General features: G+C 39.3%; 1 protein-coding gene across 2 annotated transcripts in view; it reads left to right on the forward strand.

Moving 5' to 3' along the window:
• Positions 1-17990, forward strand: part of Kif16b (kinesin family member 16B) — a 267459-nt gene that overhangs the window by 185230 nt on the left and 64239 nt on the right. Inside the window, exon 23 of one of the 2 annotated variants that reach the window (XM_013010887.1) lies at positions 6221-6343. The exons of the other annotated variant lie outside the window; for it this stretch is intronic. Within the exon in view, the coding sequence (XP_012866341.1) occupies positions 6221-6343 (123 nt within the window). The remainder of the gene's footprint in view (positions 1-6220; positions 6344-17990) is intronic. 2 annotated transcript variants of the gene reach the window in all.

Here is a 17990-nt window from a genome sequence, read left to right on the forward strand (position 1 = left end):
CCCCCCCCCCGCACCGACGTTGTAAAGCTCGTTTTGGACATGACAACTTGTACTTCTCATTGTTGCATCAGATCCACCTGTATCCTGAAACAACTGGTTTTTCCCCATCTCCTCCACAAGTTATACTGACATCAAATATAGTGAAAGCAGGGGAAACCTAGGACTTCTTATATTAAATTCTATGTTTTTTTCTACACTGCCAAAGCTTCCTCCTAGTCATTATTATACTTGACACTGCTTGGTCAGTCTCTACCTACTTCCTATTTTGTTTTCTGTCTAGGCTAGAAGTGAGTATTCACAAGCACTGCTAAGGTGATTCTTAGCAGACTTACAATATTTAGGTATTAAAGATTATTTCTTTGTGAGTTTGTTGTTATTTGCAATGATTGTTGTACCAGTTGTTCTCTGAGTCCATTGTTTCCTTGTATGGGGTGTCCCTCCTTTGTTCTTTGTGTTTATAGCCCCTGCAGAAGAAAATGCTAAGTATAATCTGAATGTCAGTATGATACAAATAACCTTGTATACGTAAGAATGTTAAATAGAATGCTCTAAAGAAACCTAATGAATGAAACTGCCCCTTGACCTTTATTCTTTCCTGGCCCATCAAATTCAGTATAGCTGGAACCAAAGCTGGATCTTGGTAAGTAAAGACAAATGATCATTTCTAGGACTGAAGACATTATAGAACTTAGAAGAGGAAATATCTGATTTTTCCCTCCAGAAGATCCCAAGTTAGATTCATTGTTAGTACTGAGAGCCACTTAGAAGCCATTGCCATATTATCAATCAGAAATCTGGACCCAGTATGTAGTTCTTTTTAATCATCCATTTATTGAGTTATCCAGAACCAATACTATTAAATGGCGTAGTCTCTTATGAGTAGAGATCACAAAGTAGATCATGACATTTTCATAGTTGCAAGTTGAAACACTCATTAGATACCCTATATTTCCAAATCTTGAAACAATGTTGGTCAACACCAATTTATATAAAGAAAAAAATGATTTTGGTGAGAATTAGATAGATCAGCTAAACTCAAGATACTCTACAAATTTAACATAGTCTTTCATTTTCTGGTAATACATGCCTATGGATATATACCAATATCAAATAACCCCTTTTTTTATATTGTGCTGATGCTCTGGCTTAAATTCAGGGCCTGAGTGCTGTCCCTTAGCTGTTTTATTTAAGGATGCCTACCAGTTGAATTAAAGCTCCACTTCTGGCTTTTTGGTGATTAATTGGAGATAAGAATGTCATGGACTTTCCTGCTCAGATTGGCTTTGAACTTCAGTTCTCAGATCTCAGACTTCTGAGTTGCTAGAAAGTACCCCTTTATTTGAAAACATATTTCTATTTCCTGATAGGAATAATACAAAGTCACTTTTTTAAAAAAGTTGTGGTTAACTTGGTCTCTTCATGCTGGCCGTTGTTAAGTCCTGCTTGCAATAAAAATGGAGATGTACTTATAGGGCATAGTCACATGAATTTTCAACTTCTAAGAAAATTGTGTTTACTGAGCCTTCAAAAATAGCATAGGCTGGGCATTAGTGGCGCATGCCTGTAATACTAGCTACTCAGAAGGCTGAGATTTTAGGATTGTGGTTCAAAGCCAGCCCAGGCAGGAAAGTCTGTGAGACTCTTATCTCCAATAAACCACCAGAAAACTAGAAGTGGTGCTGTGGCTTAAGTGGTAGAGTGCTAGCCTTGAGCTGAAGAGCTGAGGGACAATGCGGAGGCCCAGAGTTCAAGCCCCATGACCCACAAAAAAAAAAAAATAGCATGGTATGTACACATGATGGAATTCTGTGCTTCCATCAGAAAGAAATGACATTGCCCCATTCATAAGGAAATGGAAAGACTTGGGAAAAAAATCATATTAAGCCTAGAAGCAAAGTAAGCCAGACTCAAAGAAACATAGGCTACATAGATTCTCTCATCTGTAATAACTAGAATATGTTTAGGATATTCTTAGGAAAGGACCACAATAGCTCAATAGCTATGTGCATATGACCATATAAAATGATGCTTATCGAAATGAACTCTAAGAAATGGAAACAAGAGTTTTATGTTTTTTTATTGTACTGTTCAGTTTTTCTTTTTTCCTTTTTTCTTTTATTCCTTTAGTTTATTCCCTAATGTCACTGTTTTTGATTCCTGTACCCTTTGTCTTATATATAAGTTTATCTGATTTGGGAAAGGAAAGGAGAATCTCAGAAACAATGGGACAAAAGGGTGAACCAATTCAGTGATACTTTAGATACTATGTTGGAAATGAACTTTATAACTCGGTGGGGAGTAAGAGGGAAAAAGTGGGAAAAAATGAAGGAAGGGTAACACTGTTCAAAAGAAATGTACTCATTTCCTGACTTATGTAATTGTAACTCCTCTGCACATCACCTTTACAATAAAATTTAAATTTAAAAAAGAAAGGAAAGGAAAAAAAATAGCATGATATTGAGAAAAGGCCCCTTATGGCACAAACAGGCTTCTCCTGGAAGTGGCTGTAAACATGACCTGACGATTTATCTTAATTTTGCATTTGCTCATACACTTTAATTTTATTTTGTTTCTTATAACATGCCTCTTATATGACTGTATTAGATCCATCTCTGCCCTAGGCCCCAACCTTCAAACTGTTGGGGCACAGTAGGTGCTTGGTATATAATAATTCTAACTAGAACTGTCACTGTGGTATGTGGGATTGAAAGAAAAAGAGGAATTAGGACTTGTACTATGCTAGAAACAGAGACAGGAATTGGTAGCATGGTTAAATCTGGAAAACTGGTTTGCCTTTATTTTAGAAGCAAAAGTTGGTTATGGCTTTTGGAGAGTGAATGGCAGTTCTTAGCTCTGACCTTGTCACGGTCAGAGTGTGTGATCTAAGTTAACCATCTGGTACGTAATTCAAGTGTTCAGGGGGAATGTTGATAATCCCCTATGGAAGTGAATCATTTCATGCCCTCTGTGGAGCTGACAAGGATCAGAGTTGAGGTTAATGCTACTTTCTGTTCATTTCCTCAATTTGCCCTCTTTGAAGGAGGTATCCTGAGTAGAAAGGGAAGATTCTAATCTGATTATTTAGGGTTCTACATGTTCCTTTTGTCTGATGAGCTGACTATAGTGTTTCACCCACAGTATTTGTTGACACAGGACATTCTTTCATTAAAAGCTATCAAAAATATTTCTTAATACTTGTAAAGATGATATTTCTTCTTCTCCTCCTCCTCCTCTTCCTTCCTCCTCTTCCTCCTCCTTGTCTTCCTCTTCCTTTTCTTCTTCCTCATCTTCCTCTTCTTCTTCTTTAGATAATTATACAGCAGGGTTTAAATTCAACATGTCAGCATACGAGTACAGTGCCTCTAGATCAGTGTTACCTCTTTCATTGATCTTCCCCATCTCTCCCAACCTTGCTAATGTATAGACTTGTGAGAAGTTATTAATCATATGTTTTTCTTGGCCTTTGCTTCTCAATAGCGCATTTCTCCAAAGTATATATTAGATTTTGTGTAATGTTTAGGAAGTCCCTCACATGAAATCAGCTGCAAAGGTGCTTCCAAACACAGAGCCTTAGTCGTCCCCCCCCCCCTTTCTGCAATTGTGTGTCACCATCTTCCCTTTCACAGAGTCAGACCCTTCTTTGGCACATGCAGGGAAACTGGCTGATTCTAAGATAAATAATGTCATGCGTATTTAAAAGTGCCTATAAACAATGAGATATAATGTTACAGTACACATTTACATGCCTCATATAAAGCTCAAGCTATTCAAAATACAACCCCTTTCAAATCAAGAATAAATTTAGGAGACATTTATTTCAGTTTTCCTCCCTGCCCAAGATAAACATAGTTGCAGAGAATATGAGGAACCTTTCACACTGTATCCTGAACATTCTACAGTTCTCTTGAAAGTGATTTCATAAAGTAATTGAATGAACTTGCACTGTAGCAATGATTTGGTGGAAAGTCATACTTTTTATTTTTCTCTCTATATTATCCTTTTTCTAAAATTGCCTCCATATCCCTGCCTTCTATTTCAGTTATTCATTTCTGTGGTGGTTCATTGTTGTATGCTGATTGTCATAATATTTAATTCATATGAAATCAATGAGCTTTAAATAAACCACAGCCAAAGATGATAGCAAGGCCATGTGTCAATATTTCTTCTCTGTAGCATGCTAAGTAATGAAGGGAAGAATATCTTCTCAATAAAAGTCTCATCCTGATGAGGCAGTTGGCTCTCGTATCAGGTGGAGAACCATTTATCAATTCCCTCATATAAGGCTGATGTGTGAAGCACTATCCTAGATTGATGTGAATTAGGTAGACAATCTAAGATCCAGTAACTCCCAGAAATTCATATGTCCTATGAAGGTGTCAAAGGCAGGGTTTTGTATTTTTTTAGTGTTTGATGGTTTCTTGTTGTTTGTTTGTAAAATATATATGGTCCTGAGCCTCAAGCCACTGTCTTTAGGGATTAATTTCATAATTGTACATCCTTGAAACATAGAACTTAAGCTAAGTACCAGTGGCTCACAATCTGTAATCCTAGTTAATCTGGAGACTGAGATCTAAGGATTAGAGTTAATAGCCATCCTGGGCAGGAATGTTATGAAACTCTTTTTATTTCTAAGTAACCACCAAAAAGCTGGAAGTGGTGATGTTCAAGTGGTAGAGTAGCCTTCAGTGATAAAGCCAAGAAATAGCACCTAATCCCTGAGTTCAAGCTCCAGTACTGAGAGAGACGGAGGTGGGGGTGGGGGGATGGAGAGGGAAAGAGATATTCTATGTTTCACAAAATTTAATGTATTTTGGAAATGGACAGTGAATTGAAGTCAAAACTCCTCTTAAAGAATTTCCACATTGAATTTTGACATTGGGAACAGCTAATTAGGTGTGCCATTGCTTAAGCAGTGCTTCTGATTGAGTGTAACCCAGCCACTGGGGAAAAATTAGCATGCTCTAAAATGCTTTGGAAGCATTCATGCCCAAATACCCACACCATCAGCTGGATTGAAACACCAGCCGGAAGTACACCATCCTCCCTGCTGCCCAGCTGCCCAAGCTTTAACCCAGGCAGCTGGGTGAGGACTTCTTGCTAGCACCTGCTTGGGAGGAAAAAGACTGATGGGGTCAAAGAACTTTCACTGCAAGTCTCTTCCTTAAATTCTATTTATGTTTGAAGTGTTTGTTAGCTCAATTATCTCAAATGGATGAAACCATGTAAAATTTCAGAATAGCAGAAGAATGTAGTAGCGACAAATGTGGGTTTAGTGACCTTGAATTCAAATCCTGGTCAACCATTTACCACCATCAACCTCAGTCTGCTGTCCTTGGACTCTTTCTATGAGATATAATAGGATTAAGAATGGTTTGTACCTCATAGGGGGATCATGAGGAGTCATTAAACCAATGCATGTAAAACATTTAACATAGTTATGGTATATAATAACTATTCAATATATGTCAATTATTCTAATTTATTACTCCTACTACAAAAGCATATGTATATTTTCTAAAGCCCTAGGTTAATATAAATAAGGATTATTCAGCTATTTCTGTTTACACTCAAGAGAACTTATATTGAAATTTTATTTTATGGTACCTGTATCTTAGCTATCGCCTCTGGCTTCCCACTGTGTAGACAGTAAGTATTTCTCAGAGCCAAGCCAATTATTAATCAAGTGGAGCCTAAAGAAAATACATGGGATTTGTCTTACTTATGCCTTATTTTTTTTTTTAGCACTTCCCACATTACAATGACTTGTAAAAATAGCTAAAAGTTAGAGATGAAATAAGTTTGAGTCAAACCTTCAGCCTTATATATAGGAGTGTGATACTCTGTGGTGGGGACAAACAAAAGTTTGTCAACTGATCAAGACTTTTCAAAAAAGGAATTTAATTTATACTGACATTTTTTAAAAGTCAGAGTGGGTAACTTATGCCTGTTTTCATTTGCTGTTATAAATTGGAAGGAACTGTTTTTGCCCTAACTTCTTGGAGTGGTATTCCTTAAAGAAAGGGCAGGGAGGGGGGGATTCTTTTGTTAAGAGAGGCTTAACGTTTCTCTTTCAAAGGAAACCATCATTCTTCTAAATAAACTCTACTGGTTTGATGCTCTTTTCTTGAAACACATTGTCTCCCTCCTGTCCAAGTAGAGTATTTGCAGCAGAGTGATCTTCCTTTCTCTTTGTTCTCCCTATCTGATGTGCGTTTGATAGCGGATGGTTTCTCGCTCTTTGGGAGCAAATCCAGACGACCTGAAGGACCCAATTAAGATTAGTATTCCACGCTACGTGCTGTGCGGGCAAGGAAAGGATGAGCACTTTGAGTTTGAGGTCAAGGTAAGCGTCCTTTCTTTTTTGGGGGGAGGAACGAAGGTTGGAGACTGCACAGGGCTTCAGCTGTCCTTTTGTTAAAGGATGTACAGCTACAAGTGATTGTCCTGTTTTGTAATATATTGGTCACATTCTTCTTTAAACCTTTGTATGGAAGTCTAGCCTACAGTACGTGGACAAGAAGTGATCCTTAGAAGGTAGTATCAGCAGGGGAGGCAGATAGACAAGAAGCTTCCTGTCTCCCATCCAGAAGGATGGCCAGCCATCCCAGAGTACTCAGGATGAGATTGATTTCAGATCTGGAATGTATACATCTTCAGAGGCATTTGGCCACTACTTCTGGGCTTAGGCTCGATTTTTATCTATAAAAAATTGGAATAATAGAATTTATCATACAGATTTCAGTACACGTAAAATGCTATGCCTAGTAACTAGTATATAGTAACCCAGGAATGTTAACTATTGCTATTATCACTGCTGCTGTTTTTTATTGTTGTTGTATCTATTATTAATTAGAGTTTTTCTAGTCTGGGTCAGGTGTTATTTAATCTACATGATTTTTAAGGAAGAGATTTGCCTGTTTCCTTACTTTCCAAAATAATGATATCATCTTATTTCTAATTTATTTCTGTTTACTCATCATACCTCATTAAAGATTGCTGGCTACCATCTCCTCTTGAGTGAATTAATGATAAATCATACTTGTTGGTTTTCAAGACTAGGCAAGGATATTAATATATAGTGAATTCCACTGGGTTGCTAGTATATAGATAGGCAAGAATGTCCTTGGAGGAAGTTTCATTCAGATAAACACAAGCTTAGGAACCTGGATGGCTGATTCTGCCACAGCTTGCAGAAGTTTTTCAGGTTCTTTGAGCCTCAGTTTCCTCATTTGTAAAGTGAGAGAAAAGAACACCAGTAGTCTCCAACTATCTTCTTGCCTGAAAAGCCCTTTGGTTCAGAAAGCATCTAATGAAGGGCATCAAACTGTGGAGCTTCTCAGAAAGGGTTAGAGGGACAGGAAACGGAGACCTGAGCCAGCCACTGATGCAGCCTATGCAGCCCCTGGGCCCTGGCCACTCCATTCTTTCCTGCAGTCTTCTGAGGATACAGTGTAAGTAATTTATTTTTAAGCAGATTTTTTATTTCTATATATACAGAGTTCTATATATACAGAGTTGAAAGAAAACTGAGCAGCAATATGTATATAGTTAAGATTTGTGTTAAAGAGAGGCATGAAGCCTGTGTTGTGGTGGTATTTTTTTAAGTCCAGTTTAAACCAAAATGATACTCCATTAAATGTTGCTTTATTACTTCCAGTTATCCTCTAACCTAATAATATAATGCCTAACTCCACTTAATTCCTTTTCATTTGTTTGCATCTGTCCTCTACTCTGTGTGTGTATGTGTGTCTGTGTAGAGTTCATGTTTGCATGTGTACTCTGTTATATACAAACATAAAAGCAATTTTTCAGGGTTTTGTATTTCCATATTTTTGGATTAGAGGATCAAGAGTAGCTTTTTTCACCAGCTCAGAATTACAGTTCTCCAAAGCATAGCCCTCACAGAAGTGAAAGCATGCAGTGATTGTAGTTGTTACATGGAATTAACTTTTCTTCAACAGATGAATGCATTAATAAAATATAATTATTAAATTGACTTCATATGTAAACCTTGAGTAAATAGATGATGTTCAACTTTTTAAAAACTGAGTTGATTCACATAGAATTGCAAGCAAATAGTTGCCCATTGGTGTACAGATAGATATATACGGTCAGGGTTGTGAAAATACCACTGTCAAAGCAAGCTTACAGAAGCCAATTACAGAAAACTGTATGGGCCTTTCAGAGTTAGGCTTCTGCTTCCTAATACATAAAACCCAAATCGGCAGAATTCTGCTTTCTTTGAACCTACCTGAAAGCCTTTCTGAAAGCCTGTCTGAAAGCCTTTCATTATTCTGCCTCCTTTTGTACTTACCTTGCTTCTGTGCAGTAACCATTAGCATCAGGAATGACTGTGAGCATTAGCCTGGCTGAATCCCTGGTTCTCCCAGTAGGAAGAGTCTTCTCAGGCTAGCGATCAGGGCCTTCACTTCCCTGGGGACATCCTATCAGAACTATCAGTGCTAAAAACACATCATGTGACTATACAGCCCCACCCCAAAGAAAGCATAAGCCGGAGAGCTCCAGGCAAAGGCACAGTGTTAGGATAGTGCTAGGTCTACCAGTGTCCTGGTGGTCTTAAGGTGTTCTCCAGTCACACCCTTGCCCTCCTCATCTATAAAATGGGGATAACAAAATCCAGCTGACTTGGTGGTATGCGGTCTTTATGTGAAGTGTCTGAAGCAGGGCCTGCCAATAGTAAGTGCTGGGGGTAAAAAAGTATATATTATGAAATTAAAAGGTTTAGGAAATAAGTGAGATTCCCCTGTCTTGTCAATGACTTCGATGTGCAATTATGTCTTTATAACTTTTGGGATTTTTTTTTCTTTTTGGTTGCTTGTTCCCTCTCCATATTCTGAAATTTAAGAGGATAGATAGATAGAATTTTGCTGTTTAGCCTTATTTAACTTTTTAAATCTACTTTGTGGAGAGGCAGTTTCTGTGTGTGAAGTATGCACATGGTAGGTGTGGTTTGTGCCGCGCATTTGTATCCCGGCCCCTCAGATTTAGAAATCTCAGGTACTGCAGAGAGTTGTCTTGACCCTTTGCAGGGAGAGCCCCCTGTTGCCTCCAGGCAAGAACTGATCTGCTAGAATGGGTGCACCGTGTCTCTTGTAACGACCACAGCCTGGGCACCATGCAGCATTTGCCTTCTGGGTCTGGCTGTTCTACCTGACATGTTTCTTGAAGCTCCAACCATGTAGCTGGTATAGTACTCATTTGCTTTTTATTGCTGGGCCACATCCCACTATATGGATATACAACTACTTATTCATTTCTCTTGTTGGCTTTTGTTTGAATGCTCTCTTCTGATGAAATACAAAGCTGTTCTCTTCATGGCCCCCCCCCCCAACTTGGAAGGTAGAAAGACATGGGTCTGGGAATCCCTGAGTCCTGGTATCAGTTTCCATTTCCTTGAAGTTATTCCTTCCAGAGATTTCTAATGGGACATCCTTTGGGGACCATGTCCATGTGTACTCAGAGAATCGTCTGCCCACAGGTACCAGAGAGCAGGCTAGAGGCTGAAGGTAGGCCAGACTGACTTTTCTCCAAGCAGAGTACATTTTGGGACTGAATATTGTTGAAAGGTCAGCAATATGTGTCTGTAAAATATGTGTTCATCCTAAATTGCAGCTGCCACAAGAACTAGCAATCTAGCAATTTCGTTCAAGCTCCCTCTTCAAAGCTGAAAAGACTTCAGTGATTGATACATGAAATCTATTATTCTGAATTAGGCTTGCCATTTTTAGTTAGCTAGGACCACAGTGGGTAAAATTTAATTCTTAAATTACATTTCAGCATGATACAAAACACCAGCCTGGAAAAATATGTGGTTAAGGCTAACAGAGAATGTCATACTCCTCTATCTTAGAAATATGACTTTATTATAAAGTCCTTGGATTTTAATTTACATACCAATATCATATTATCAAGAAAAACACCAATGCTGGCATGCTTTTTAATATTTTGTTTCTTGAGAGTGTCTATTCACTTTCTGTTCACACTTTCTGTTCCCTGTAATAGTGACACATACATCATGTCTCTCCCCTTCCCCATGCCTCCATTATCAGCCAGTGTGCTCCCTTCATAGTCATGTCACAGCTCAGTCATAGTTCTGGTCATTGTCATGTTTATCACTTGTATATACTGCCTGAGCCCTCACCAGTCTTGTTTAGTACTTAATCTCCTCCCTCTCCATAACACATACCACTGCCCCTACACAGTGCCTGACCAGAAATGCTGACACAGCAGTGTGACACATACAAGGCTGGTATTATTGAGCATGGCCTGCCCAGAGCTTCAAGGATGATGACACGACTGCAGGTACTTTGTAAACAAGCCCCCCATAAGCTCCTTGAACTCTGTCCATACTCATGGATATCCATTTTGTGACTATATGCTCTTAGTCATGCAGGGAAAGTGTGGGTAAATGGGAACAACCTGATTAATGCCAATCTCTCCCCTCTCTCTTCCTCCTGCCTCACCTCCTATCTTTTCAATTCTGCTTCTCCACATGCCTTGCATCTAACATCTATAGGTAAGGTTTGTCATGCTCTTGTTCACACAGAGACACATCTCTAGGCTCACTGTCTATCCTCTGCATGTTATAACAGGCACCTGGTCATTCTCCAGCCCCTTGCTTGTGGTAGTCCTTGTTCTAGTCTTGTTTTTTTCTAGTCTTGTCTCTTCTTTTTCTAGTCTTGTCTCTTCAGCAAGACCCCTCTCACTGCTCGGTAACGCTTGGGCTCCACCTTTCCTCATATGGTCATGGGTCAACCTTTCTGAACAGTGTTGTCTAGTCTCTTTGGAGATGCAGAGTTGCAGGTACACGTGCCTTACTTCAAACAGACAATGTCCAAAACCTTTCCTAATTTTAGTTTTCTGATTCTTGCTTAGGTTACCATAGTAACAGTCTCCTTCTCTTGCCCCTAAATGCTGTCTCATTTTGTTCTATCTCTGGATTGGTGGCCTGAGAAAGAGAAGAGAAGCAGTGATCACATGAGTGACCACTGACCCAGAGAAAATACGACAGTGAGGAAGTTTTCAAGCATACCCACATAGACCATCTAGGGACAGTTCCAAAGATCCCATCAATGCTAGTCCTTCCCTTTAGTCTTGTGGGCTTTGCTATGTGAACCTTCCTTCTCTTCTTATTTTACTCTGTCCAGCCTCAGAGCCAGGGGTTGCTCAGTGTTGAGAGGTCTCACTTCTACTAGACTCTGCCCCAACAGAAGAGACCCAAAGGGAGATACAGTAAATTTCCAGACTGCAAAGTGACAGTTCAGTTTCAATCTTCCTTTTACTACAGAGGGAGTACATAATAAGAACTTCAGGGCCCGAGTTGTGGGTCAGTATCCACTTGAGGCAGCAGAAGCAGATTGCGGTAGAAAGAAGACATGCCTCATTCTGTCTGAACAGATCGTTTGTAAATTTTCATGTGAGTTTTCAACATTTAAATGGTAAGAATTTGACATAGAAATCCAGACCCGTTAAGTTCTGTGAAAGGTCAGAAAACACAAGAACCAAGGACCATCCCATCTTGAGGATGGGACTTTGATGTCTATCCTGCCCTGAACCTCGGGACACCTTGCCATGGAGGAAATTGTGCTAACCTGGTAGCCTCCAGGCACAGAAGCAGGGTGAAGGGTAGGTTGTTGGAGCATTCTACCTGGCCCCTGCTCACACCATGTTTGCCTGTCCACTCCCCTGCCACTTTTCCCACTGATGATATGCCTATATAGAGACCAGAATAGTTTTGGGCAAAGGACCATGGCAGATGAAGGGGACCCAGAGCCAGAGAACATTCATCTCAAGGAGAAGCAGGCATCCACACACCTGGCCAGTTGTGTGCTGAGGAAAACCCTGGGTTTAACTATACTTCTGTAGTAGGACACTTATAGGAAAAGGAAGGATCTGTCTGGTTGTTACCAAAGGTGGCCAATTCAGGACCATATATACATATATGTGTGTGTGTATATATATGTGTGTGTGTGTGTGTGTGTGTGTGTGTGTGTGTGTGTATGTATTCTCCATGTTTAGCACATTGTGGATTCTTTGTGTCTCATGGGCTGCCTACATTCATCATCTGTCCTGACACATCCAAAGATATCTGCCTGTATCTCCTGAGTTTCTACTTATTTAGTAACTGTGCTTAACCTTTCTTATGAGCTTCATCCATCCTTTATAGCACAATTTAATCATCTTAAATAACTTGGTAGACTCACTGCATCCCCTGTTAGCTTATGCCCCAAGGCTCTGTGAATTGTTGTTGAAGGATGCCTGTGTGCGAATGAGCTTGCAGTCCCTAATGGAAGGAGGGAAGCTCCTGTCTATCAAGCACTTCTGCATCTCAGGCCTTTCACTAGAGATTTCCTCAACTAGGAAAAATTTCTTGCAAATGGGGATATTTATATGTTATGAGTTAGTCAATAAGTGGACCCAGGTCCTGAATACTCCTGTCCTATATAAATCTATGGCCATTCTGGGCTTAAATCCCTTTTCATGTGCCTTCCAAATATCACCACCTTCTTCAGTTTGTTGATATTGAGGACATATTTTAGTATTGTCCTACAAATAATAACCATTTCTACATCCTTACCTCTTTTCAAGATTTGCTGTTACTTTTATGAATGCATTTTTAACTTTTTATATTGAGTGAGTGAGTGTGTGTGTGTGTGTGTGTGTGTGTGTGTGTTTATTGAGGATTGAACTCAGCGTATCACATATGCCAGGTAAGCCTTTTAGTACTTGAATCCTGCCCTTGTCCTTTTCTTGAATTTTGGTAAGTGATTGGCACTTTGTAAAGTAGGATGTTTGTTAAAACTTTGACAAAACATGGGGAATGTCGTGGTGGGTAGATGTGTCAGGAATCTTGACGAGGAGATGGCCAGGAAATTTGCAGTTTGGGAGTAGCAGTAATCACATTTACAGTCAGAGAAATTTCTCTCGATTTGGCAGAACAAAATCAGAGCCATCCAGTCCAATAGATGGACTACACACACATACATCTTTTAGAAATACTTGCTTCTGACTTGATAGAGTATAAGTGTTCAGAAAGAGTAGTGTGTTGGCAACTGAATGTGTGCTTATTAGTAACTTGATAGATTATGTTCCTGTGTGTATATTAGCAGAACTGAGACAAATGGAGTGTTTCACATACTGCAGCCCTTACAGATTGGAATATTCAGTTTGTTGCTGTCTTTAAACATAAATAGCAAGTGAAAGAAATTACATTAGAGCTTGAAGTATCATATTTTATCTTGATTTTTTTATTAAGCAGCCCTCTCATCTCTTTAGGAGTTTTGTCTCCTACTGAAAAATGGAAAGGGGGGCAATCCATTGTTTTTTCATTCCTCCTTTTTTACAAAAACCAACCAATCTTTTATATTGTCTTTATTTGGATAGTCATATTGATCTTCACAAAGGAAGTATAGCAATATGTGAGAAATGACTGAGAAGAAATGAGCTTGTGTAAGAAGCACAGGAGAAAAGCAGTTATGATTTCATGGTCTTATCTTGAATTTCCATTGTGCTCAAATTTGTGTTTAGCATTGGCTAGGTGTGGTGCTGTATACCTGTAATCCTAGCTACTTGGATGAGTAAATACAAAGAGTGTGGCTTGAAGCGAGTCTCAGATAGTAGAAAAAGGAACCCATCTCAACCCAGAGAAACCAGGAATGCATGTCTTCTCTCATAGGTAGAAGGTAGAACTCACTTATAAAATTTCAAGGAAACATATGGCATTGTATGCAAGTGCATGCAAATGTATCGACTGAAGTAAGGTATTTGCAGGGGAGACTTCAAGCATTGAAATGTTTTAGTAAAACAAACAGTCCAACAAAATGAACACTAGGAATCTAGTACTTGTAAGGTGTGTCATGGGAGGTCAAGGGGAGGATAGATGAATAAAGAGAGGAGGGAAAGAAACTGCAGTCATAATATTCGATGCATATTCCATGAAAGTAAGAGCATTGAGGAGAGGGGTTGTGTTGGGAAACATGGAGGACAATGATAAAAGAGGTAGCATTGATCAAGATGCATTGTACTTATAAACTGATTTGTTGAAAGATTAACTCCTTTGTACAGCTACTTAAAGGTAATGCAAATATAATTTTTTAAAAGAAACTATCTGAGCACCTTACCTGAAAATAAGTCAGAAAGAGCTAGGCTAGGGGCATGATTCAAGAGTCCTAGACTCCATATCCTAGTACTACCAAAAACTAAAAATGAAGTAAATTTCACAAAATGATTTCAATGCCTTTTTTCGGGGTTGCTTACCCACAGAACCTCAACTTTCAGTATTGCATCATGTAAATAAGACCTTTTTTTTTTTCCAAATGAATGGTCTTTTGCTTATTTTATGACAGTACTAGGGCTTAAACTCAGGGCCTGAGCAGTGTCCCTTAGCTTTTTAAAGCTCAGACTAGTGCTCTACCGCTTGAGCCACAGCTCCAATTCCTGTCAGATCTTTCTTGAACACATAATCTGAGGATTGGGAGTAACCACTTCTGAGTGCCCAAACACTGTGAAAACTGCTTTTCATTTCCAAAAGTTCATCTGTAGGGTTAAACATCATGAATCTGTGCCAAAGATGAAGAAATGGAAGCCTGAAGGAATCCAGTAACTTGGCTAGTAACCTGACTTGTACGTGACTAAGCTCACGTTAGGATCTGTGACTGTGTTAATCCAGAGATTTTTATTTTCTGTTCTCCTGTGGTATTGATTTTGTATTCCTTGCTTTACCTCTCAAATGATGGTAATATAAAGGAAAAGTGCTTAGGCTGTCTCCTTGCCATTTACCACAATCTTAGAGTCCTTCCCCCTTACTCTTACCTGATTCACAGAGCTGTGAGAGGAGCCTCTATCAGCCATGATCTTGGATCTTCTCAATCTCAGGGTCTTTTTACAGTCTTTCAAAGTTACCTTCAACTTGACCCTACATGGTACATATGCTAGAATAAGTAGTATTATCTTCTATTTTGAAGATGCTGAAACTGAAGTCTGAAGTTGTTATTTCTAGTTCTTTCAGAAAGGTGGGATCAGGCTAGCTAGAAAGTCTTATTTGGAATAGGATCATTTCATAGTTGTCTAGAATGTGGGTATTAGCTTAGCAGCCATCCAGGGACATATTTTGTCATAGCACTTTAAATTCAGGCCTTGTTCACAAACTCGTGGCTCAGAAACACATTCTGTATTTGTCAGTGATGTACCTGCACAGAAGTTATTTGAATAGCTGAAGAATCTTACATTTGCCTGGGTGTCCTTCTGTCAGGAATCTTTATGCATCTAACCTCCATGCACCCCTGCCCATGACATCAACAGACAGAGAATATCCAGGAGTAGAGTTTGACTCCTTTTACAATGAATTGTTTTAGGGGACTAGGCTCCTACTTGAGCCCAGCCTCTTTCCCCAGGTTCCAGAAACAGAATTCCTTCAGACTGCTATGTCATGTTGCCCAGTGCAATGGAAAAAGAATTCCTGCTAGGTTCAAGAATTCCTTATACAGTTTGTTGGCATAATCCAGATGACAACTATTCCTTTGCTTTCCGAGGCCCTGGGTGACTTTTGACACCATCTCTTTTTCCATTGTGCTCATTGAGCTGCAGAGCCTAGCCCTATCTTGGGTTCACTAGGGATTGAAATAAATGAACATTCCTGAAGTTTTCCTGGAGAAGGCAGAGGAAGGGCTTGTTATACATTCTGAAGAAAATAATTTCAAATACCTTACAGCACCAGCCTTTCTACTACTTCTTGTAAAAATATGCCTAACAGCTCCAACTATTGCCTCTTATTAAACCAAGAAAGCTCAGCCCACTTGCTTGGCTTTTATTCCCAAGCTTGCTGCCCTTAGGATAATACCACTCAGAATACTTCTAGATTAATAGAAAATACCCTTTAAAGAACATTGAAGGACTACATTTCCATTTCTTTGTGTGTCGTTTTGGAACCTCACACATACCTATTCTTATCCCCAAGTTCTTTATCAGTGTTTCTTGAAGTCAGTGGAATATTCTCTCCAAAAGGAACTGGATAAATGACATTTTGTCTTTCTTTGCCCTCATCCTTATCTTAGCCTACTTGCTAAAAACTTCTAACAGTTATAGATAAGACAGAAAGGGAAGAAAATTTAGATCATGCTATAGCTCACAGTTCAAGGAAAAAGAATTGGGAAATATCATTGAAAAGCTTTCATGAAAAAGAGCCTCAACTCTACTACCTTCATTACTCATTCAGTTTTTAAACTTGAAAGCATTAAAATGCTGAAGAAAATAAAAGTTTGTAGGTTCAAAGGGCAGCCAAATGTGGGAAGAGGAACACATGTAGAATAATAGGAGAGGGAGAACAAGGGGTATAGAGAGGAGCAATCCAGAAGACTTGAAGATAGGCTTATGTTGTTATCCCTTGAAAGGAGAGGAGAGAGAGGAAGTATTCTAGACATTGGAAACACTGAGGGCAAAGTACGATGATATTTTGGGCATAGGAATTTGAGGCTAACACTGGAGAGGGATTCTTCTTTCAAGTGGAAAAAAATTAGGAAAATTAAGGAAAGATGGAAATGAATTTTAATAGGAGGAGAGTGAATATAGTTACAGTATTGCTTGAGAGGCACCAAAAGAGTTGAGTGACCCTAATCATGCCAGGAAAACAAGATCATTATGAGGACGGGAATTTTGAGAACTCATCCTCATCACAGAGTCTGTAATTTGGAAGGATTTCCAAAGAGGAGTGCTGAGTTAAAATAGCTACACACTTATCTAACTGCATTCTGCCTTCCTTGGGGACTACCTGCAGCAGTGCTGGGCAGCACAAAGGAGAGAATGGGGTTACTGTAGGCTGCTTGATTTGGCGAATTCTCCTGAAGTACCCCCACCAGAAGGTTGAAGGACTCAGAAATTTTGAGGTAATGTTCATTTAGTGACCTAGAGTCCAGCCTGTGCCTATGGATGAGTGACCCAGAAGATAAAAGGTGAGCTGGGTGACCAGCTGTCTGCCTTGAAGATGGCCAGCACACCAGCAGACTTGGATGCCAGGGGGGGATGTGCCTGCTGGAAACTGGAAAGTGATGATGCAGTCAGGCTTTGATGTCAGATTTGGTGATCTTGGAGTTAGATTAGAACAAGGAGTAATCACATGTCAGGCTGGAATTTCTACAGGATACAGTTGTGATGTTGGCTTCATTTACCATCCCTGGCTTAGTTCTGTTTGCAGCAGTTGTCTGAAGAGATTGTAACTAAGCCTAGTGCGTTAATGCCTGTTACTCTACACACCCATACATTTGGAATAGATTTCATATTTCCTCGGACTTTAGGACATGGAGTAGATAATTAATGCATTAGAGTCTACCCATGTGGACTTATCTTTCTCCAGCCACCTGACTTTTTCTTCTGTACTAGGGCCTTGCGTGTCATTGCCCCAGTGCACCGGAGTATTTTTAGTCATGAACACCTATTGGTAAAAAACTGGCTGAGTGGCAAAGCCAATATAACTTTTTAAAAAATTTTTAGTGCATAATAGTCACTAAGTGTATTTCTTATAATAACATCCTTTCAGAGTAGAAATATAAGAGGAATAAGAGAAAAAATAAATATAAAGTTCCAATAGTTTCTACCCATACTATATGAATCATTGTGCTTTGACTTTGGGAGAATATGGTTAATTGTTGCTTTATATGGTGTCTGGATAGATTTTAATTATTTTTTGTGCCAGTCCTGGGGCTTGAACTCAGGACATGAGTGCTCTCCCTGAACCTTTTTGTTGTTGTTGTTTTTGTTTAAGGCTATTACTCTATTACTTGAGCCACATGTCCATTTCCAGCTTTTTGGTGGTTAGTGTCTCATAGACTTTTCTGCCTGGGCATGCTTTGAACCGTGATCCTCAGATTTTGGCCTCCTGAGTAGCTAGGATTATAGGTGTGAGCCACAGTGCCTGGTGAGATTTTAATTAAATTCTAACAAATGCTTCTTGTTGTGCAAATACATTCGTAATAAAT

The sequence above is a fragment of the Dipodomys ordii genome, unplaced genomic scaffold (assembly GCF_000151885.1).
Source record: "Dipodomys ordii isolate 6190 unplaced genomic scaffold, Dord_2.0 Scaffold13, whole genome shotgun sequence".
Lineage (NCBI taxonomy): Eukaryota > Metazoa > Chordata > Mammalia > Rodentia > Heteromyidae > Dipodomys > Dipodomys ordii.